Source organism: Helianthus annuus, chromosome 3 (assembly GCF_002127325.2).
Source record: "Helianthus annuus cultivar XRQ/B chromosome 3, HanXRQr2.0-SUNRISE, whole genome shotgun sequence".
Taxonomy (NCBI): domain Eukaryota; kingdom Viridiplantae; phylum Streptophyta; class Magnoliopsida; order Asterales; family Asteraceae; genus Helianthus; species Helianthus annuus.
In genome coordinates, this window is record NC_035435.2 from 2,985,094 (window position 1) to 3,007,381 (window position 22,288).

Consider the following 22,288-nt stretch of genomic DNA (forward strand, 5'->3'; position numbering starts at 1 on the left):
GTACAAATCATCTGCTTTCTGAATCTGAATCTGAATGTTAACTTTGACTCATAAACCCTTTAATCCCAACGCTTCTCTAAAAAATTTGTTTCTTTCCTTTTCATGAGGTAAAACCGGTTTCAACATCAAGGGTTGTTTTTCACCCTGTGTGAGCATTGGAAGCCCGACAAACGGTCTTGCAATTACGTCTTCAATCAAGACCGCATTGTTAATTTTAATGATGATTCGAAACATTTCGAATAACTAGCAGAAGAACCCGACACGTCTTCTATGATGATTCGAAACATTCACGAACCACAATGGACTCAGACTCATACTACTCACCCTCCCCTGAGGAAAAGTTTTCCCGACGACTGAAGATAAAGCAGTTGGTTTGTGTTCATATCAGCGTTGTTTATCACCCTGTGTGAGCATTGGAAGCCCGACCACTAGCAGAAGAACCCGACACGTCTTCTATGATGATTCGAAACATTCACGAACAACAATGGACTCAGACTCATTGTTGCGAATTTGGTTTCTTCGGTACAGGCTGATGAAACCGAAGCTGTTATTTCGGTTGTTCAATACTTTCGAGACGATTCAAGTGAGTCCTATGAAGCAAGTGTATATCTATTCAATTGAGAGATCCCCGTTGAAAACAAGTGGTTGTAATGACGGGACCCTTGATTTCAACGCTTCTCCTTACAACTCTCATCAAATGCCCCACTCTTCCTTTTATTCTGTAAATATTAAATAAAGAATAACACCATGCCCGTAACCCCGCGTTGATGGCTTCCGTTTTATTACAGTCATATGACGCGACTTTTTGTTCTTCAATCTTTGTCAGTTGTTAATGTTTTATTTTTTTCTACTTTTAGAAAGGTTTGACTACCTCACGACTATAAAATGTCTCGTGTGATTGGCACCTTAAATCCCTTAAATACTTTGAGAAAAAATCTAATTTTCGAAGAATACGGACCGTATAACAGTATACGGCCCGTATATATCATTCGTATACATTGTATACGACCAGGTAAATTATTTACACATGGTATATACAGGCCGTATAATTACACCATCTGTAAATAAGTTTTTTCCATGTGTTACTATTAGGACGCTTTCTATAAACAAACAAACATAATCTTAAAATGTCAATGACTGACAGATCATGTCACCCACTTTAATTTTATTTTCCAAAAACTAAATTTAAAAAAGAAAATTAATTTGTACTCAAGAGTCAAGTAAGGGTCCCCATTCTACTGGTCCAGATCGATACATTTAAACCACAAAAACAGCAGGCCGCCACATTTATTGGATCATCTTGAACAGAACAATCCACTATCCCTGATTCATCTTCTATCCAGTATTTCTCCCTAACAACAAAAACCCAGATCACAAAAACCCCAATACCATAAAATCCTATATGTGTCAACTTCTTAATACAAAATGGGATTAGATTCGGTGAAGCCCTTACCGGTGCCGGTGCAAGAAGAATCACAAACAAATCAATCCACTTCACTTCTGTCGGCCGATACCGAAACCACCGCGGCAAAACCTTCCACCAACGTTCTCATCTCCTCACTCCTCCTCACTACCTGCATCGCCGTCTCCGCTGCCGTTGCTTTCGCCTTTCTCTTCTTCTCCGCCGTCAAAACCACCAACCATTACCACCATATTACCACCTCTCTCCAACTCGCCCGTCCGCTCACTAAACTCTCTCACCCGGTGGTGATCCTCATTTCTTCCGACGGGTTTCGGTTCGGGTAATGTTAACGGACTCTGTCATCTATCCTTTTTTTATTATTATTTTACTTATCTTTATGTTTGTTTGTTTGTTAATAAATAAATAAATATTTTGTCTAGTTTGAATATTCGGATAGTTATTGTGGTTTTATTATTATTGGGATGTGATTCGGTACAAATAGAATAGAATTAACCAAATAAACATATAATTAACTAGAGTGATTTTTGTTTACATTACTATTAAACTATAATAATTATTATTACTATAGTTGTAGCGGAATAGTAATAGTAATAATAATAAGAGTTAAATGTCATTTTAGTCTCTGTGGTTTGGGTCATTTTGCCAGTTTAGTCTAAAGATTTCATTTTTCGCCTATGGGTCCAAAAAGGTTTCACCATTGTCATTTTAGTCTACTGTGTTAACTTCATCTATTTTTTCTGTTAACGAGAAGGGCAATTCGGTCATTGTATATGGCCGAGTTGCCCTTCTAGTTAACAGAATTACATATAAAATGGCCGAATTGTCCTTCTCATTAACAGAAAAAATGAATGAAGTTAACCAGCGGACTAAAATGGGAACGGTGAAACATTTTTGAACCCACAGACGAAAAATGAAACATTTGGACTAAACTGGCAAAATGGTCCAAACCACAGGGACTAAAATGGCATTTAACTTTAATAATAATAATTAATTAGTTCAAAACCCTACTACCTGGGTTATAAAATTACTCCATATCATATAAATTATACCTATTTATATTGCTACCTTTACTATGTGTAGTGGTTGTAGTTAAAATGGTTGGTTAAAGTGACACCTCAGCTCCACGTAGATTTTAATAGGGCAACAGCTTGTAGCTCGACTAAAAAGAAGTTCGAGAAAAACTAGCTAAAAAAGCTCAATTTGAGATGACGTGAGCTGAGCTGGCTCATTTTATAACCAAGCTGAGCTCGAGCCAAGCTCGGCTCAACTCGTTCTTAGGCTCGTTTAACTCCGAGCTAGAGCTTGAGCTGAGTCGAGGCGCATCAATTAATTTCAAGCTTGAGCTCGAGCTCGAGCCCACCCTAGCTCGACTCGGTTATAACCCTAGATTTTAACTACAATCTTTCACATAGGTGTAATAGTTTTAACTAAAATTTTAATAAAAGAAAAAGAATATAATTGCTTGGTTGGTTTGCAAGTGGCCCCCACCTCCTTATTTTTTCACTCCTGTTAGGGAGTAAGGAGTGGTTAAACACTTTGGAGTGGCAAACCAAAAAACCGACCAATCAGAGCGCGCCATGTCAATCAGTCAAAAGTGTTTAAACTTTGGTGAAAAGTGTTGACAATGGTTTAAACACTTGGTGAAGTGGTAAACTATTTTTTTTTTAAAAAGGAAAAAGGTGTGATTGGTTGAGATAGGAATAGACCCCACCCACAATACCCTCTCTCTCTCAATCATCTTCTCCCCGAATCGGCATGCTGTCCCCGATCGTGTTGCCTTGCCGCGTCGGCATCGGGTCGGCGGCGGTGTTTGCCGATCGGCAAACCCGTTTGCCACCCTTTGCCGATCGGCAAACCCGTTTGCCACCCTTTGCCGATCGGCAAACCCGTTTGCCACCCTTTGCCGACTACCACACCGTATACCCTTAATGGGTTAACGAGCTCACCTTTGACGCCCCGTTTTAGGGCGTGAAAATGGTGATGTGGCATCCCCTTAACGCTCATTACGCATAGTCTTATCACTTATATTTCTCATTGTAATCTTTCGATGTAGATCTGATTTTCGGTTTTTAATTATTCCGTACAAATAAAATATTATTCACCAATATCGTTTTGTTCTTCGTCTCAATTCTTTCAGGTACCAACACAAAACCCCCACCCCTAACATCCACAGATTAATCAACAACGGAACCGAAGCCGAAACCGGGTTAATCCCGGTTTACCCAACATTAACTTTCCCAAATCATTACTCAATTGCCACAGGATTATACCCTGCATATCATGGAATTGTAAACAACAAATTCATTGATCCAAAGACAGGGGAAACCTTTACAATGAGTAGCCATGAACCCAAATGGTGGCTCGGTGAGCCCATATGGGAGACCATATCGAACCACGGGTTAAAGGCTGCTACCTATTTCTGGCCCGGGTCCGAGGTAAAAAAGGGTTCGTGGGATTGTCCGAAGAAGTATTGCGCAGCGTATAACGAATCTGTCCCGTTTGAACAACGGGTCGATGACATTTTGAGTTATTTCGACTTACCAAATCAGGATATTCCGGTTTTTATGACATTGTATTTTGAGGACCCTGATCATCAGGGTCATATGGTTGGCCCGGATGATCCGCAAGTGACCGAAGCTGTTGGTAAGATTGACGGGTTGATTGGGAGATTGATCAAAGGTTTGGAAAACCGCGGTGTGTTTGAAGATGTTACGATAATCATGGTCGGTGATCATGGGATGGTCGGTACGTGTGATCAGAAACTAATCTTTTTAGACGATTTAGAACCGTGGATCAAGATTCCCAAAGAATGGGTTCAGTATACCACCCCCGTGTTATCTATCCGACCGCCATCTGATCAGTCGGTTACTGACATCGTAGACAAAATGAACCGAGCTTTGACTTCCGGGAAGGTCAAAAACGGCGATAAGTTGAAAATCTATCTTAAACAAGACCTTCCCGAAAGGCTGCATTACTCGGAGAGTGATAGGATCACCCCGATTATCGGGCTAGTTGACGAAGGGTTTAAGGTGGAACAAACGGACTCGAAGAGTATGGAGTGTGGAGGTGCACACGGGTATGATAACTCGTTTTTCTCCATGAGAACGATCTTTATCGGTCATGGTCCGCCATTTGCTAGAGGTCGAAAAGTGCCATCTTTTGAGAATGTTCAAATATACAACTTGATTACATCAATTATTGGCATAAATGGAGCTGCCAATAATGGGTCATCAACCTTTCCAAAGAGTGTGCTTTTGCCTCATCATTGATCAAGACTTGCATTTTTTTGTCTGGTTTTTGTGTTGACATTGATGCATCTTTTGAGGTAATGTTGGTATGTTGTGGTTGATTTAGGTTAATAAAGATGTTTGTTTCTAAAATGTTTTGTGTTGAATGTAAGTTGAGTGGATTAGACATGTATTCACTAAAAGCTAGACTTGGTATCATGGTATCATATTATTATCTTCTTGTGTTGTCTAGCAATTTGGTATACCAAAAAGATATGTGTTTCATACAAGGATGAGCTCGGTACCAATCGGTACCAAAAATGGGTACATGTATCAAAAATACTTGGTACGGTACGGTTCGGTACCGGTATCTGAAGGTAAAAACGGGTACCGAACCAAAACTGAAAACGTCAAAAGTCTGTAATGAAAAAGTTTGGTTGGGGAAAATCGGTATTGGTACCCGGTACAATTTGTTCGTCCCTAGTTTCAGACATGTATTTGTTTTCTGGCACACCATTTTTGTTGATATATTACGGGTACCGAGACTTCGGACGGATCAAAAGTTACGCTCTTTTCTAGACCGCATATTTTAATCTAGTTGGTTCAGATAAACTAACTATATAAATATGAAATCGAATTCCTAAATAAACGCGTGAATACTTGAATCAAAGATTTATGCGTTTTAATGTAGAAAACGAAATATACCAATCTTTGACAATTAGGGAAAACCATTTGTATCAAAATTCTAAGTGATGAAATTCGTGTAAGAAAGTTGGAACAAAATGTTAGGTTGTTTGCCACATGATCTGGCCTTGTCGAGACATTTCTATCGTTTACTTTTAGGTCTTGTAACTCTAAACATAGCCAAGTTATATCCTTTTATGTTAATTTTCTTATCCAATCAAATTATGTTTAGGTGATCAAAGTATGAATCTGCTAACTTTTGTCTCAAGCTTCGTATATTTTGGCTCTTCCGCCACATGTGTTCCTCTATATATAAACGATTATTTCAATTATCACAATTCTTTATCCAGATTTGATTATGAATTAGAGTTATCACATTTCTTTACTTCAATATAATAAAAATATTAAAACACGTGAAATTGCACCTACTAAAAAAATAAATAAAAAAACAAAATTGTTGAGAGTGGGATTTGAACCCACGCCCTTTCGGACCAGAACCTTAATCTGGCGCCTTAGACCAACTCGGCCATCTCAACTTTTGTTGTCATTGCAGCATACATTCATTAAAAAACAATCTGATGGTTCATCAACTTTTTTTTTTAAATCTCTCTAGTCACGTTATTGAATTAAATCTATTTAAAACATTCTTTTTAATAAAGCCCACTTACTGATTTGGGAATATGATGGTGAAATAAAGTTGTTTTATTGAATACTTACATATAATTCTGCATGAACAACAAGAACCTGTCTTATAGTTCTCTTTCTAATCTACAAGAAAATATACAATAATGTATAACAAAAGACAGAATAGAAAGATAAGTTTCTTGTGGAATCAAGAAAGATTTCTAAAGTATTTAAACTTCACTTTTGCTTGAGGTTACCAAGGCATTCTTTAGTGACTCCCTTTATCCAAAGGTTAAATGCATTGATATCTTTGTCCTCATCAGCCGCTTCTACGAAGCAATCGTTGCACGTTTCAATGTCGGTGGCTACACCGCTAATATCAACATTAGCCTTATCAAGGTCTTGCTTGTTGATGCTCTCAATCCCTTTTTTGACACCATCAATCGCATCATCGAGATTTCCTTGGCATTGCTTGAGGCATTTTTTTGATTCTGCTGATCCGGGTTGGCCCTCTCGTTTTGCAAGCACTGATTTGAATTCCACGATTTTATGTTCGATTCCTTCTAGTTGCTTGTTTGAAACTTTAGCCCCTCCGGTTAATGGCCCGTTGACCACCTTTTGTACACCAATTTCTGGCAACGAGAGTTCAAAAAGTTCATTAAAAGAGAGTGGGCTATCGGCTGTGGACCCTGATTTGAGGGTAGGGCTAGGGTTAGGGGCTGACTCTTCCTCGTCATCGTCGTCATCATCGTCGTCGTCGTCATCTTTCTCCTCCTCTGAAGGAGGTGGGGACGACTCTTCCTCGTCATCTTTCTCCTCCTCTGAAGGAGGTGGGGACGAATCTTCCTCGTCATCTTTCTCCTCCTCTGAAGGAGGGGGCGACTCTTCCTCTGAAGAAGGAGGGGACGACTCTTCATCTGAAGGAGGAGGGGATGACTCTTCATCTGAAGGAGGAGGGGACGACTTTTCATCTGAAGGAGCAGGAGAAGGCGTTTTGTCCTCGTCTCCATGTGCATTAGAATATTGTGTTAACAAGAGAAAACCGAACACGAGAATGAGAATCAATGCATGCTTGGCAAAGGCCATTGTTTTTAATTTTTTTTATTGTTTGTTTAGGGTTCTAAATTTCTAATAAAGATATAGAACTTGAGGGAGGGTTCCTTTAATACACTTAAGGATTGGCAATTCTTATTTGTAGATATGCTTTCTAAAAATAGGAATTTCATGGTTAAGGATACGAGGTTGAGGATCTTCTTACTCCATGCCATAAATAGAAACAAAAATAATGGCTAATTCATTTTGTCAATCAAATTCATATTTGAATCTTGTTTTCTTATTTTAGTTGGTCGTTTCATGTAAGGTGTGATTTTTTTCTCTAATCTTTGACCAACTAAATCCATAATTTTGACCTTTGAGTCCACTAATTCATAGAAGCTCGAACCAAATGAAGATATTTCTAAAGTGAAGCTATTTATACCCTATTTTATTTCTTTTATCTACAAAATATTTTTTTTTAAATGTTACCATTGAATTTAGAATTCTTTTTATTAAAGTTTCAAGGCTAGATTTTGGAAACTTTCTAATTTTTTATTTGAAAAAAGGGGAAGCTATGCTCGTGAAAGCTTTCACTTTTGATTAATTATGTACTAGAGGCTTTCCATCGCGCTACGCGGCGAAAATTCAGTTGGTATCGGTTCCCTTTCTTTTGGTAACGACACTCGCTATAGCAGCTTAAAGGTAAAACTAAAAAATAAAGCCGTGATATGCCTAAACGGACATTGACACGTGTTTTAATCTGTTGAAAACCATAAAAAAGAATACTGGTTCCGATATTACCGATATCGGTACCGATGTTATTCAGTTGAAATCGGTTCGGTTTGTCATGTATCAATATTCATATAGTTAATGATAAAAAAGTACGTTTTTTTTTTAATATTGTTATCGGCACACGTATAGTTTGAAGATATGAAAATAAATTACTATTCATTGTCGGTTTCTGTTTGATATGGTATGATAGCGGCACGGTATTCATATTCAACAAAAAATTTTGTCGTAGTGTTGGAAAAAATTAACATAGTTGTGGAGTTAGATCTATATAAAAAGTGAATGTACGCAAGTTATAAGTTTAACAAAATACTAAAAATATTAAGATCAAGTTAAAAAGAATATTTTAAAAAAATCAAATTAAAATGAATACTTAAATTTTTTTCTTATGACTGTTCATCCTCAATTCAAATTCATATAGATAATGTTAATAAAGGTCAAAATATGATAAAGGTATTTACGCCCCGCTTGCGGTATGCGCATATAATGTATATATGTGTAGGCCATCGGGGGGCAAAAGTGAAAGTGCACGAATTTTAACATTATTTTACTAACTTCGTGAAAATAACGTTAAAAGCTGAGGACGGTTAATTTTGCATCTTGTGGTGGCGTTGATATAGCTGAAAGATAAAAGGGTACATTCACTAATCGGTCTATGTCCCGAGTGCTGAGTGTTATGTGCCTTATGTCCAAGGCTTGATGCAAAACTACTATCGAGCCGGGGGTCTCACTGGAAGTAGCCTCTCTATTTCTACGGGGTAGAGGTAAGGTTGTCTACATCTTACCCTCCTCAGACCCTACCTTTGCTTTGTTATTGGTGAGATTAACTGAGTATGATGATGATGATGATGATGATGATGATGATGATGATGACGAAGACCTGCTACAGCAGAGAAATCAGTAACGACATACTTGTCAGGTTGGCCGAGTTCCCATTTAGGATGTATGTTAATGATGGATTTAGGATTATTAATGAACTCATGATTAGGGAGTATAGAGATGGATGAATTGTGGTGTATGTTTGATGTTAAAGTACCCTTAATCTCTCTAAATTATCTCCTTATATACACCAAAGTCAAAATCCTTTATTAGTTAATAATAAGGGTAATTATGTCCATCAACAATTACCAACTAATATATAATAAGGTATAATTTATATTCTGATCATTTTATAATATAAAGACAAAATTGCACAACACAACCTTTATGTATTCTCAAAACTGCATGCCATACCTTTCAGTTTATAAATCGCCTAGGTGAACCTTTAACTTAACATTTTGTTATAGGGATCAACCTTTGCACAAACTCTGTTAAATTTCTTGGTTAAGTCACCTCACATGTAAAGCATGTGAGGGCTTTTTGGTCTTTTTACTTATTCCTTTAATATATGTATTTTTAAATACAAAACCAGGGGGCGAAGTAGAGATTTCCCAAAGCCCAGGGGGTCTTACTGTTTTTTTATCATTAGTCACCATTAACAACCTCTATAGTTGACTTTTATTGATCGAACATGCTTCTGTCTGGACTCAGTTGACCCAAACGCCGACTTCATCCGATCAACACTGACAACTGCCATAAACATCCATTATCACCACCACTATGGTTTTTTCATCCACTACCATAGTACCATCTTCTTCATATATCATCTCTTTAACTTCAATCACCATAAATCTAAAGCCCATCTACCATCGTCAACCTCATACATCACCATAGTTCACCATTGATAGCATAATCAAACATCATCAACCAAAACCACCTTAACTTACCAGCATACACCTAGTAGAACACCACCACCATGACTACATAGTCACTAATAACCATCATGCATGCTGTCATCATCATTTCTATTCACTTTCGTAACTACCATCATAACCATCTACAACCATCACCACAACAAACACTTTCCACCGTTTCCCCCGAAACCCGACGCAGTTATTGTTTCCTTATAACCATCTATGTAAGCCACCATACATCACCACCTCGACAATCATTAACCACTAAGTAATACACCAATATTTAGGCGGTCGGAAACCATATTTGTCGGTAACCAGAATCATCACTCAACAGAAAAACACCATCATCGTCACTATTCACCATCGTCGATTCCTTCATCATCGGAACCACCATCATCGCTCGCCACTGACTTCCCCACAACCAAGTTTTTCACTGTTGTATATAGAATCGGATGGCCGGTCGGAGGCCAAGGCCAATCTTCTACTCTAATTTCCCTTCCTTCTCTACGATCTGCAACGGCTTTTCTCTCTAGCTTCATCTTCGGTTTTTCTTTCTATCATGATCATCCTAAATTGTATAATTTGCTATGCATGTGAGGTGATTTAACCAAAAAACTTAAGCAAAAAGGTTGATCCGCATAACGAAAATATCAAGTTAAAGGTTAATTTTGGCGATTTTTAAACTGGAAGGTATACCGAGCAGTTTTGGGAATACATAAAGGTTGTTTTGTGTAATATTTTCTAATATAAATAATTAGTGATGGCCATATAATTAAATATAATTAATATGTTTAATCTTACATTCTCTCACTTGGCAAAGTAATCATTTATTATGAGCATTAGATTAGTATGCAGATTTTAATACTCGTTTTAGCTTTACTATAGCAAAAAATTAGAGTCGTTAAGTTAGTATTCAAAAGTCAAGACCCACATTAATCATACTATAGACTCAATTTAAAACCTAAGCAGCTATGATTAAAATTTATAGGTAAGCACTTTAAATGTTTGATTTGTATAATAAATAACTATATGTCATTATGCATGCAGAACATATTAAGAGACATACACAATCAAAACTGAGGAAATTTCATTAATTAAAACGTAAATAAGTACATAATGCAATTAAATAAGGTCTTTAGTAAATTCCATATTCCAAACATGTTCTTCAAAAACTTTAGGTGAGAGACCTTTAGTCATTGGATCCACAAGCATATTATTAGTACTTATATACTCAATACAAAGATTATTTTCCTCAACTCGCTCACGTACAAACCACTACTTTGTATTAAGGTATAAACTAGCTCCAATCGAATTGTTACTATTTGAGAAACTAACGACAACTGAATTATCATAGTAAAGCTTCAATGGTTTAGAAACGGAATTAACTACTTTGAATTCAGTGATCAAATTTTTAAGCAACCAGGTTACATTGTAAACAACAATGTATTTCCCATCATTGTGGAAGATGTAGTTAACTGTTGTTTATCATCATTGTGGAAGATGTAGTCAATTGTTGTTTATGACTCTTCCATGAATTCGGTCCGCCTGCTAAGCATAAAGATATAGCTCAAAATGGATGTCATGTTATCTTTGCATTTAGCAAAATCAGAATAACCTACCACTAAATTATCACTTCTTCTATAAGTCAGTTTATAATCTTTCGTCCCTTACAGATATCAAAGTACTTTCTTAGCTGTTTTCCAGTGAACTAAGCCAGGATTAGTCTAATAATGGCCTAGCATTCCAACAATATAAGCGATATCTGGGTGAGTACAGACTTGAGCATACAAAAGGCTCCCGACTACTGTCACGTAAGGTATCGGTCCCACTTGCTCTTTTCAACCTCTATTTTCAAACATTGGAATAAACCAAAAACGTCCCCTTTAATGGCCTGGCATTTCAACCTCTATTTTCAGACATTGGAATAAACAGACTATTGACGATCAATGTAGGCCCTTTGAGATAACCCTAAGATCCCTTTGTATCTGTCTCGGTGTATTTCGATGCCAACAACGTAAGAAGCGTCTCTAAGATTCTTCATGTCAAAATTATGCGAGGGTAATCACTTCGACTCATGTAACATGTTTAAACTATTACTTGCCGATATAATATCATCTACGTAAAGGACAAGTATAGTAAAGTTGCTCCCACTCATTTTGAGGTAAGTGCATTGATCCACTTGATTCTTTGTAAAACCTTGTTTCTTCATGATTTCATCAAACTTGAGTTGCCATTGACACGTATATGGATAGATGTTCTTGACCTTCAAGTTTAAACCTTCATGTTGTTTCATGTACACATATTCGCCTAAATCGTCGTTAAGGAAAGCGGTTTTAGCGTCCATCTGATGCAGCTCTAAATCAAAATGAGCTACTAAGGCCATAATAATCCATAATGAATCTTTTCAAGAAACATGTGAAAAGGTCTCTTGATAATCAATTCCCTCTTTCTGAGTGTAGCCATTTGCAACCAATCTCGCTTTATAGCATTCAACATTCCCATTCGAATCCATTTTTTCTTTGAACACCCATTTACATCCTACGGGTTTGACCCCGTTAGTATAGTTAGTGCCCCAAACTTTCAAACAGTTACATTTGGAGCACTAACTATACTATCTAAGCTTTCAAACTTCACTTTGATAAACTAACGAGATCTTTGATAAACTAACGGTATCGAGAATATCTCCAACAATCACCCTATTAATCTCGATATTGCAACACCGCTTGACAAGTCTTCAAACTTCTAATACTTCCCTTGCTTGGGGGTTGGTGTTGATGTAGTGTCTTGTTTCTTATCGTCGTTGCTTACCATGTTTGTTCTTCTTTCTTCTTTCAAGATTAAACCACACAGGTTTTGATCATACCACAGAGGATTTGCTTGCCACACAGGTCTTAGTCGCCACACAGGTTGAATTTTGCCACACAACCAGAGATTCAGTTCTTTCGGTTTTCTTCTTCTGCTAATCGCACTCTTGTGATTCTTGATTAAAGGTCTTGTTCTTCTTCTTTGTTCTATAATTTCTTCGAAATTCGCAACTAAGCGAAACCTTCTTAATATCGAGCATCGATTACGATTACGATTTGGGGTTAGCAAAATCGCTTATATCGTTCTTCTTCCTGAAATTCGTTCTTTAAAACTAAGGCTTGTAAGTCTCTGATCTTCTTCTTCAACCTTTGGTCTGATACCAATTTGATGGCCTGAAGGTTCGATTTAACATACACGATAGTAACAATATCAAGATATACGCATGATCGATTGATAAGAAACTCATTCGTATAACTAATTTATGTATAGAACGAATTGATTTACAATTATCTCTACCGGCATATATATACTTGTCAGAAACCTACCGGTGTGAACCGTCGCATTGTTTCCCAAACAACGCGACATACCGTTTAATATATTATATATAGTAATTACAACAATAGCCCAAACTTTCTAGCAATTACATTTGAGGCACTAACTATACTAAGTAAGCTTTCAAACTTCACTTTGATAAACTAACACGAGATCCATGACAAACTAACGATATCGAGATTATCTCCAACAATTTCCCGTATTAAAAATCACATCATTCGACAACAACTGTACTAGTAAATTCAAAAAAAAAAAAAAATCACAACATTCAAATCAAAATTAATTCATTTTCATATTTTTATTCATCTTGCATGTTACACAACACATCCTTATACTATTGACTAATATGCAAATTCAGTCTAAACCTTCTTTGTATGTCTAAAGTTGGGGTTGAGATTATTTGACAACGCATTTTCTTTAACATCTAAGCGATACTAGTAAAATGAAAGAAAACATACCATTACAAGAAAACAATGGTGCTCACTCTATGATTTTAGCGGTTTTAACAAAAATCCGAACTGAGTCAATGACTACAGTTTTAGAAAACGACAACAGTCAGGGGTGGATATAGCTTAGTGTAAATTTTGGAAAAAAAACTGACCTTTTTTATTTCGCTACCCCTATAGAAAAGAAACTTTTAAAACGTTGCCCCTTGACGTTTTTCTAGATCCGCCACTGACAACAGTACTACCCTATTGCAAGCATTTGACAGATTAATAGAAAAAATAGTTTTTAAGCAATATTGTTAAAATAAAAAATCTTACTCGAAATCGTTATAGTTTATATATGCCCGGGATCAAAAGTTTCAAATATAATTCACATTTTTTTTTGGAGTAAGTTAATTTTTGAGTCCTGTTCTTGAGTTCAAAATTAAAACATTTAACGCACTGGGTCCCTAATCGCTCATTTTATAACGTTTTGAGTCTAATTTTGTTCAGTTTATAACGTTTTGAGTCCAATTTTGTTAAAAGAATTGGACTCAAAAGGTTAAAAGTTGGACTCAAAAGGACTCAAAAAGTTATAAAAAAAAAGCGTCTAGGGACTCAGGGCATTAAACATTTAGATTTTAGACTCAAATGATTAAAAACACTCAAAAAGTAATTTACTCTTTTTTTTTTGTTTTATGTTTACATTCTTTTTTTCATTAGCGTTATTTTTAACATTGTGTCTACGTTTCCATTTACATTATAGATAAAAATCAGCTGGTCCGAGCGGGCCGCAGGTGTAATTAAGCCCCTAGTTTATAGTTAAACCTGTCTTAAAACATCTATATATAATCCATTAATTAACCACAACAATGTTGCATCACAAATTCATATAATTCACTGGATCAAAACATATACAATGAAGAACTATAAACTAGTCGATCGTATCCTAATGCCACCACTACCCTATCGTACCCACACCACCATGCATGATCACCTTAATTATCTCATGTTTTTTTAAGACTAGCAAGGCAATCTCCGGTGACCCCTTGAACCCAATCATTAACCGCCTTTATCTCGAGATCTTCAGCCTTCATGTCAACGAAACAACTGTTACATGTATCAACATTCGTCGATATAGCACTTATGTCAATGTTAGCCTTGGCGAGATCTTGTTTTCGGATGCTTTCGATGCTTTTCTTTACACCTTCAATGGCACTAGCAAAGTTTTCTTGACATTGACTTAAGCAGTTTTTAACCGGTTTTGATGTGTTGGGATCCTCTAATTGTTTCTGAAGGACCGGTTTGAAGTCGCTGATCTTAAGTTCTAGCGCTTCGAGTTGTTTGCTTGCCACTTTACTCCCCTCGGTCTCTGAGGTGGCCGCTTTCTTTTGTACGCCGATTTCGGGCAATGCAAGTTCGAAAAGCTCCGAAAGAGACATCGGGGAGTCGGCCGAGGTGTCGTCGGTAGGTTCATCAGAGGGGGGTGTGGATGGGGATGAGGATGGGGATGGGGAAGGGGAGGGGTGGGCATTGGAACATAATGCAAAGAAGAGAAGGGCAAAAATGGAAAGAAAAGTTGTTAATGTGTTCTTTGTAAGGGCCATTGTCTCTAATCCCTTGTTTGGTTTGTGATTGTGATTGAGACAATGGTATGAATGTAGGAGGGTTCCTAAAATGATTTTAAGGATTAGGGATTCTTATGTATGGATAAAGTTTCCAAAAATGGGAATGTTATGGTTAAGGGTTTGAGGTGGAGGTTCTTTTTCTTTTATACCATACAAAAACAATTGAAAGTCAAGTCAATTGTGTGCATTCAGTTTGTTTGAACTAATATGAGGACCTCAAAATGTGAAGGTAAAAAAGAAATGATGTTATATACAGGTTAATATTCTACAAAGGCTCTTAATTGTAAAAAGTGTAAGAAGGTTTTATAGAGTGACAAGTGTCCAATAACTTATAACCTAAATCCACTACACCACCACCCAAAACCTAAACACCAACCACCACCCCATCCCCCCACCCAAAAACCTAAACCCCCACCCCACCCCCCAAAAACCTAACACCCCCCCCCCCCCGGCTAAACTAAAAAAAACCTGTATCAGATATACTTATTTATGGTCTTACGTGGTTAAACGTTATTTGTTCGGGTGCCCATCACCCTCAACAGATGTTAAACTCACCTCACAAATCAACTTAAAATATAAAATATTCAATCACTCAACCATTTTTTTATTTTAATAGTTAAAATTTTCTAATGACTTTAAAATGCTATTCATTGTATTTTTTTAGTATTATATAGTATACTAATATATCAGTTTAATTGCGGTTAAATCAGGCAGAAATCCACTAATACTATACTCATCTCAAAACCGTGAAAAGTTGAACTAGATTTTATACCCGACTGCATGTTGTCACACCCCGGCCGCGGTAAAACAACGAAAGCCGCAGCGGAAACGCTGGGGAGGTGAGTAGCGACAGAATTATTGTTTCAACAACCATGGCAAATAAAGTTTTGTATTATTAAAATTAAAGTTACATTGTCTTGAGTTCAAATAAACTACATAATAACTGTATTTTAAGTCACTAAGGCCCGAGTCCGCCTAAGTGTAGCACAAACACCCTTATGCATTAGCACCTGAAACACATGTAAAAATAGGTACGTCAGCATAAAAATGCCTGTGAGATACATAGGTTTTGTTTATGCAGATTCATGACTTGTTTTTGAAAGAAGTGTTTAAATATGATGTCATGAATCTTGTAAAATGTTTTTCTTTGTAAAATCATGTGAAAATCGATATGAAAGTCAAATGATAATGAATGAACAATGCATGGTTAAATAAATAACCAAGTGAAAATGAGTTTGTATAAAAATGTGTAATTTGTAAGACAATGTCATGTTTTTCTATAAAATGTTTCATGTCTTGTCCAAGTGGTTTATATAACGCAACGATGTATAATACGATAAAAGCACTTATATATAGGAAGTACCAGCGGCGTATCCACCATGCTTTTATCATATAACACATAGCCCCGTTACATAAGTCACTTATCAATAACCAACCAAAATGCCTTGTTCCATGTCAAAAATGTGTATGTGTAAACCATGTACAATGTCATGTGTGAAATGTTTCATGTATAACCAAATAAAATGCATAGCAAGTAGGAAATCATCTACTTAAACTATGTGATGATGTCAATGTATAAACTGTGTCATGTATGGTGAATAACTAGAAGTTACTCAACCCCATAGTAAAAATGTACAAAACAATGTTTTTGAATAAAACTAAGTTTAAATCAAATGTTATGTTTTGCAGAAAAACAATGCTTTATGATTACAAACATTTATGCAGTAATGTTAATCGCATACATTCAAGCCTTGCGACTGTGGCGACAAACCCTTAAACGAATTAAAGGTTTATCTAAAGTTATGTAGTCGGATTCTGTCATTCCTGTCACGGCCCCCGACCCGGTTTGACCCGTTTCCGGAGCCGCGAGACAGAAATCCTGCGGTATTCAAATTTTAGGCGACAGCGGAAGTCTTTTTTAAAACAGGATCTTTTAATAACTTAAACTGCCCGTTTTATAACTGAGGGATAAAATCCCATAATTTACAATAATATGATTTCTCCGGGAAATCTTTATTTTCAAAACATGTTTCTTTTATTTATTTACAATGAGCCACTTTTCTAAGCTGGGAGTGCTTCACGACACTTCTCTTTCTTTGCTTACATCATATCACCTGAAACATGTTTGAAAAAGGTTTTGTCAGCGAGGAAATACTGAGTGAATCATTCATTTTACGAAAACGACACATTAGTTATAATTTACAGTATTAAGAACGATTACAATGTTTCTGATATCAAACCAACTACCCACGGTACTTTTACCACTCGACCCACTGGCCTACCTGTCCAGTGGTGTCTGTGATTATGGTCATATCACCTATTGGCTGCCCCAATGTTGAAGATTATCAAGTAATGTATACAAAACCCCACATACCGGCTGTAATATGGTGACTACAAAGACTTAATCCCTGTAATTATAACTTTGAAAATAATTTGGAGTTTTTTGTAAAACAGTTGATAAAAAGAGAATGACTCACATTGCAGATTTTACGAGCAAGATATAAGCCTACTGATTAGCCTTGATTAAACCTAATTTAACACAATGCACACACAAACGGGTTAGTAACTAATACAGCAGTTACGTCAATTCACGAGATCAAACCCTCACATCGATTAACAAGTGCGATACTTAATAGTTCAATCGGATTCACAACGAATAACAAAGCATAGTCCGAATTCGAACAGCACTCAAATATTCAAGTTGAAATCACGACGAATAATCAAAGTACAAGCTCAATTTGAGCAGCACTCGGACAATCGTTGGATAGTTATAATCGATCGGACGTTGAATTGTAATAGCGATCGAGTTATTACCCTGATTGCGACAGCACCTCGTGATCGTGTGTGTGTTTATTGTAGTATTACGGCCTTAACTCGACGTACAGACAGCAACTTTACGTCGTTTTCACAACAGATTTCAAGTGCCAAGGTCGGCTATTTATACTGATTTTTGGGACTCGCTTACGGACCGTAAGCCCTTTCCCTTGCGGTCCGTAAGCTAAGCAGTCTAATTCATAGGCTGCCTAGGCTCGGGTATAGCTTGGGTGATTCAAAATTTCAGCCAATCAGAACTTTGCAACGTTTAATTTAGATAATTATTAAACTAGGGTTTGCCCTCCTTGAGTTTTAGGGGCCCTGATCCTGATTTCGATTGTTCTGAAAATTTTAGGGCTAATGCAGAATTACTTGGGTGTCTCAATTAGGGTTTTCTTATTGACTAATTATCGTCCTAATTATTGATTTTAGTGACAGTTGTTACATCCTCCCCACCTTGAGAAAAACCTCGTCCTCGAGATTTACTGAAATAGATGAGGGTACTTTCGCTCCTGGATTCCCATTTGACTTTCACTAGCACTAGTCGTTTGTGTTTGAGAAGCTTAATCTTCCGGTCTTCTATTTGTAGGGGTTTTTCTACGAATTTCAGCTTTTCATTTACCTCTATATCTTGAAGAGGTACTACCAGGGATTCGTCTGATAGACATTTCTTGAGATTGGATACATGAAACACATCATGTACTCCAGCTAATTCTTCTGGTAGTTGTAAACGATAAGCTACTGGTCCTATTCGTTGGATCACTGGGAATGGTCCAACATATCTTGGACTCAGTTTTCCTTTCTTACCGAATCGTACTACTCCTTTCCAAGGAGAAACTTTCAAGAGTACTTTGTCTCCTACCTGAAATTCTAGTGGCTTGCGGCGATTGTCTGCATAGCTCTTTTGACGATCTCTAGCAGTTTTCAGTCTTTCCTTGATTTGTGTTATTTTGTCAGTGGTTTCTTGCACAATCTCTGGGCCTGATAATTGACTTTCTCCTATTTCTGCCCAACAAACGGGAGTTCTGCACTTGCGTCCATACAGTGCTTCAAATGGAGCAGCTTCGATGCTCGAATGATAACTATTGTTATAGGAGAATTCAATTAATGGCAAATGGCTATCCCAATTACCACCAAAATCAATTACACATGCTCGGAGCATGTCTTCCATTGTTTGTATCGTCCTTTCACTTTGTCCGTCCGTTTGAGGATGATATGCAGTACTTAAATTAAGTCGAGTTCCCATTGCCTCCTGGAAACTTGTCCAGAAACGGGAAGTGAAACGACTATCTCTATCCGATACAATGGAGAGTGGGACTCCATGTAAGGATACTACTTCATCTACATATAACTTGGCTAACCTTTCCATGCTAAAGGTTTCCTTTATTGGTAGAAAATGAGCTGATTTGGTTAATCGATCCACAATTACCCAAATAGCATCATTACCTTTTCTGGTTTTGGGTAACTTAGTAACAAAATCCATTGTTATGAGTTCCCATTTCCATACAGGCATTTCTAACTGTTGTAGTAGTCCTGAAGGTTTCTGGTGTTCGGCCTTAACTTGCGAACAAGTAAGACACTTGGTTACATATTCAGCTATGTCCTTTTTCATTCCTATCCACCAGAAATTATTTTTTAAATCTTGGTACATCTTATTGTTTCCTGGATGTACAGTATACCTAGATTTATGAGCTTCTTCTAGAATTTTATTTCTTAATTCTCCCTGCTTAGGTACCCAAATTCGTTTCTTGTGGAATCTCCAAATTCCATCCTTTCCTTGTTCTAGTTCCTTTAGGTAACCTTTCATTCCTTCGGCATCGTCCTTGATTGCCGTTCCCTGAATTTTCTTTAATTGTTCCATTAAATCTAATTGTAGATTTAACCTAAGAGCACGGACTCGTTTTTGCTTTTCATGAAACTTACGACTTAAGGCATCCGCGACTACGTTTGCCTTTCCTTCGTGATATTGAATATCACAGTCGTAATCACTTAGGATTTCCATACACCTTCTTTGCCTCATGTTTAACTCTTTTTGCCCAAATATATATCTTAAACTTTTATGATCTGTATAGATAGTAAACTTACTTCCGTACAGATAATGTCTCCAAATCTTAAGGGCAAAAATTATGGCTCCTAACTCTAGGTCATGAGTTGTATAATTTTCCTCGTGCTTTTTCAACTGTCTAGAGGCATACGCAATTACCTTTTTGCGTTGCATCAACACACATCCATATCCTAATTTGGAAGCATCATAGTATACTTCAAAATCTTCGGTTCCTTCGGGTAAAGCTAAGATTGGAGCGTTCGTCAATTTGTGCTTTAGAATCCTAAAAGCTTCCTCTTGTCTAGGTCCCCATTCAAACTTAACTGCCTTACAAGTTAGCTTAGTCAAAGGTACAACTATCTTAGAGAAATCTTTAATAAATCGTCTATAGTATCCAGCTAATCCTAGAAAACTTCTAATTTCCATAGCCGTTTGTGGGACCTTCCATTTGGTGATTGCTTCTATTTTAGCAGGATCTACGTGAATTCCTTCGTGATTCACCATATGACCTAAAAATTGTACTTCATGCAGCCAGAATTCACACTTCGAGAATTTGGCATAAAGCTTTTCCTTTCTTAACAAGGTTAAGAGTGCATGCAGGTGCTTACAATGTTCTTCCTGACTTTTGGAATAAATGAGTATATCGTCAATGAATACGATTACAAATCTATCCAAGTATGGTTTACAGATTCTATTCATCATGTCCATAAATGCGGCTGGAGCATTTGTTAATCCGAAGGGCATGACTGTAAACTCATAATGACCATACCTAGTTCTGAAAGCAGTTTTAGGTATGTCCTCCTCTTGCACTTTCAGCTGGTGATATCCAGATCTTAAGTCTATCTTAGAGAAATACCTAGCTCCGTGTAATTGATCAAAAAGATCATCAATCCTAGGTAGTGGGTATCGATTCTTGATTGTAACCTTATTCAATTCCTTATAATTGATACAAATTCTCATCGACCCATCTTTCTTTTTCACAAACAACACTGGTGCACCCCAAGGGGATGAACTAGGTTGTATAAATCCTTTGCTTAGTAATTCATCTAATTGCTTTTTCAATTCTAGCATTTCAGTAGGTGCTAATCGATAAGGTGCCTTAGCTATTGGTGTAGTACCTGGAATTAGATGAATTCTAAACTCTACTTCCCTATCCTGTGGTAACCCAGGTAATTCTTCTGGAAAGACATCTGGGTATTCTGAAACTATAGGGATGTCCTGGAGTTCCTTACTTTTAGTGTTAATGATTACAGAAATCATATACACCATTTCTTGTTTTTTTGAATAACTAGCCAATTTCATTACTGAAATGAATTTTAATGGCTTCCGAGGTCTATCTCCTGTAATTAAGATTACTTCTCCTGTCGGGGTACGGATTTCTACGGAATTCTTATCACATAGGATTCAAGCATGGTTGGCGACTAACCAATCCATTCCTAATACTACATCGAATCCGGCTAAATTCATAGGTAACAAGTTTGCAGAAAACTTATAGCCTAACAGTTCTATCTTTCCTTCTTGCAATACCTTGTCTATGTTGACAGAATTTCGATCTGCCGTTTCGACTGTAAAAATTTGCCTAAGGGTAGTTAAAGGTAAGTTAAGAGCTTGGCAGAATGAAGTATTAATGAAACTTTGGTTTGCACCAGAGTCAAATAATACTTTTGCATAGACGTTATGTACTAAGAATGTACCCGCTATCACGTCGGGAATGAGTTCGGCTTCTTGAGTGGTCAGCTGGAATGCGCGAACATTTTTCTTAGTTGCCGCTTCAGCTTGCTTGCCTTTATTATCTGCGGCTTTAACCAATTTAGGGCATTCTGTTTTGTAATGTCCGGTTTCTCCACAGTTATAGCAGACTATGACTTTCTTTTTGCAGTTATCTTCACTATGTCCTACTGATTTGCAAAAATTGCAGGTTATATAGCATCTTCCAAAATGCTTTCTCTTGCAATTTCTGCAGAATGGCGGGGTTGAGGATTGCCCCGTTCCTCTTCTTTTAAAGCGGTTATTATTACCCGTACGAAATCCCTGGGTAATCTTCTGAGCCAATTCCTTCTTTCGATCTTCTTCTCTTGTGCGCACCAGTTCATCGGTTAAGGTGTTGGCTAACTCTACAGCATCGTCAATAGTGCGTGGTCTTGCAGCTTTAACGATGTTACGGATTTCTCTGATTAATCCCCAAATATAACGGGAAATGAGTACCGGTTCTGGCGAAGCCAGGTTAGGTACCACTCTCGCATATTCGAAGAATGTCGAAGTATATCCTCGACAGTCGACGCCTATCATACATACGATGACTCAGGAACTTGTTTGCCATTTGTTCCTTTTCGTATTCGGGACAGAATTTTCTTTCGACAAGACTCTTACATTCTTCCCAATTCATTGCATAGGCCATCCTTCTTCCTTTTGCTTGTAGCACTGTGTTCCACCATTCTAGCGCCCCTTCTTTGAACAGGTTTGACGCATACATCACTTGGTCTTCTTCAGCACATTTACTTATTG

The 22,288-nt window shown here is 37.2% G+C and overlaps 3 protein-coding genes and 1 non-coding gene across 4 annotated transcripts; 1 reads left to right on the plus strand and 3 right to left on the minus strand.

Annotated features, from left to right (window-relative positions):
• Positions 1-1,255: 1,255 nt before the first annotated feature.
• On the plus strand, positions 1,256-4,900 carry LOC110928463 (venom phosphodiesterase 2). The gene is made up of 2 exons (XM_022171487.2): positions 1,256-1,742; positions 3,561-4,900. Exons 1-2 carry the CDS (start codon positions 1,426-1,428, stop codon positions 4,690-4,692), a joined length of 1,449 nt encoding a protein of 482 aa, XP_022027179.1. The 5' UTR covers positions 1,256-1,425; the 3' UTR covers positions 4,693-4,900.
• An 889-nt stretch (positions 4,901-5,789) lies between these two features.
• TRNAL-AAG lies at positions 5,790-5,870 on the minus strand. The gene has a single exon. It is a non-coding gene; the product is annotated as a tRNA-Leu (tRNA).
• Positions 5,871-6,195: 325 nt separating this feature from the next.
• On the minus strand, positions 6,196-7,044 carry LOC110928410 (nascent polypeptide-associated complex subunit alpha-like protein 2). The gene has a single exon (XM_022171425.1). The coding sequence runs from the start codon at positions 7,042-7,044 to the stop codon at positions 6,196-6,198; it is 849 nt and encodes a 282-aa protein (XP_022027117.1).
• A 7,260-nt stretch (positions 7,045-14,304) lies between these two features.
• Positions 14,305-14,979, minus strand: LOC110927473. Its single transcript, XM_022171086.2, has one exon. It carries the CDS (start codon positions 14,902-14,904, stop codon positions 14,305-14,307), a length of 600 nt encoding a protein of 199 aa, XP_022026778.1. The 5' UTR covers positions 14,905-14,979.
• Between the last annotated feature and the right edge of the window lie 7,309 nt (positions 14,980-22,288).

What these genes read in the sequence shown, in the direction of transcription:
- LOC110928463 (XM_022171487.2), top strand. Translation starts at nt 1,426, where the DNA reads ATGGGATTAGATTCGGTGAAGCCCTTACCGGTGCCGGTGCAAGAAGAA. An exon ending in TCCGACGGGTTTCGGTTCGG is followed by an intron (nt 1,743 to 3,560) that starts GTAATGTTAACG and finishes CAATTCTTTCAG; the next exon opens with GTACCAACACAAAACCCCCA.
- LOC110928410 (XM_022171425.1), bottom strand. Translation starts at nt 7,044, where the DNA reads ATGGCCTTTGCCAAGCATGCATTGATTCTCATTCTCGTGTTCGGTTTT.
- LOC110927473 (XM_022171086.2), bottom strand. Translation starts at nt 14,904, where the DNA reads ATGGCCCTTACAAAGAACACATTAACAACTTTTCTTTCCATTTTTGCC.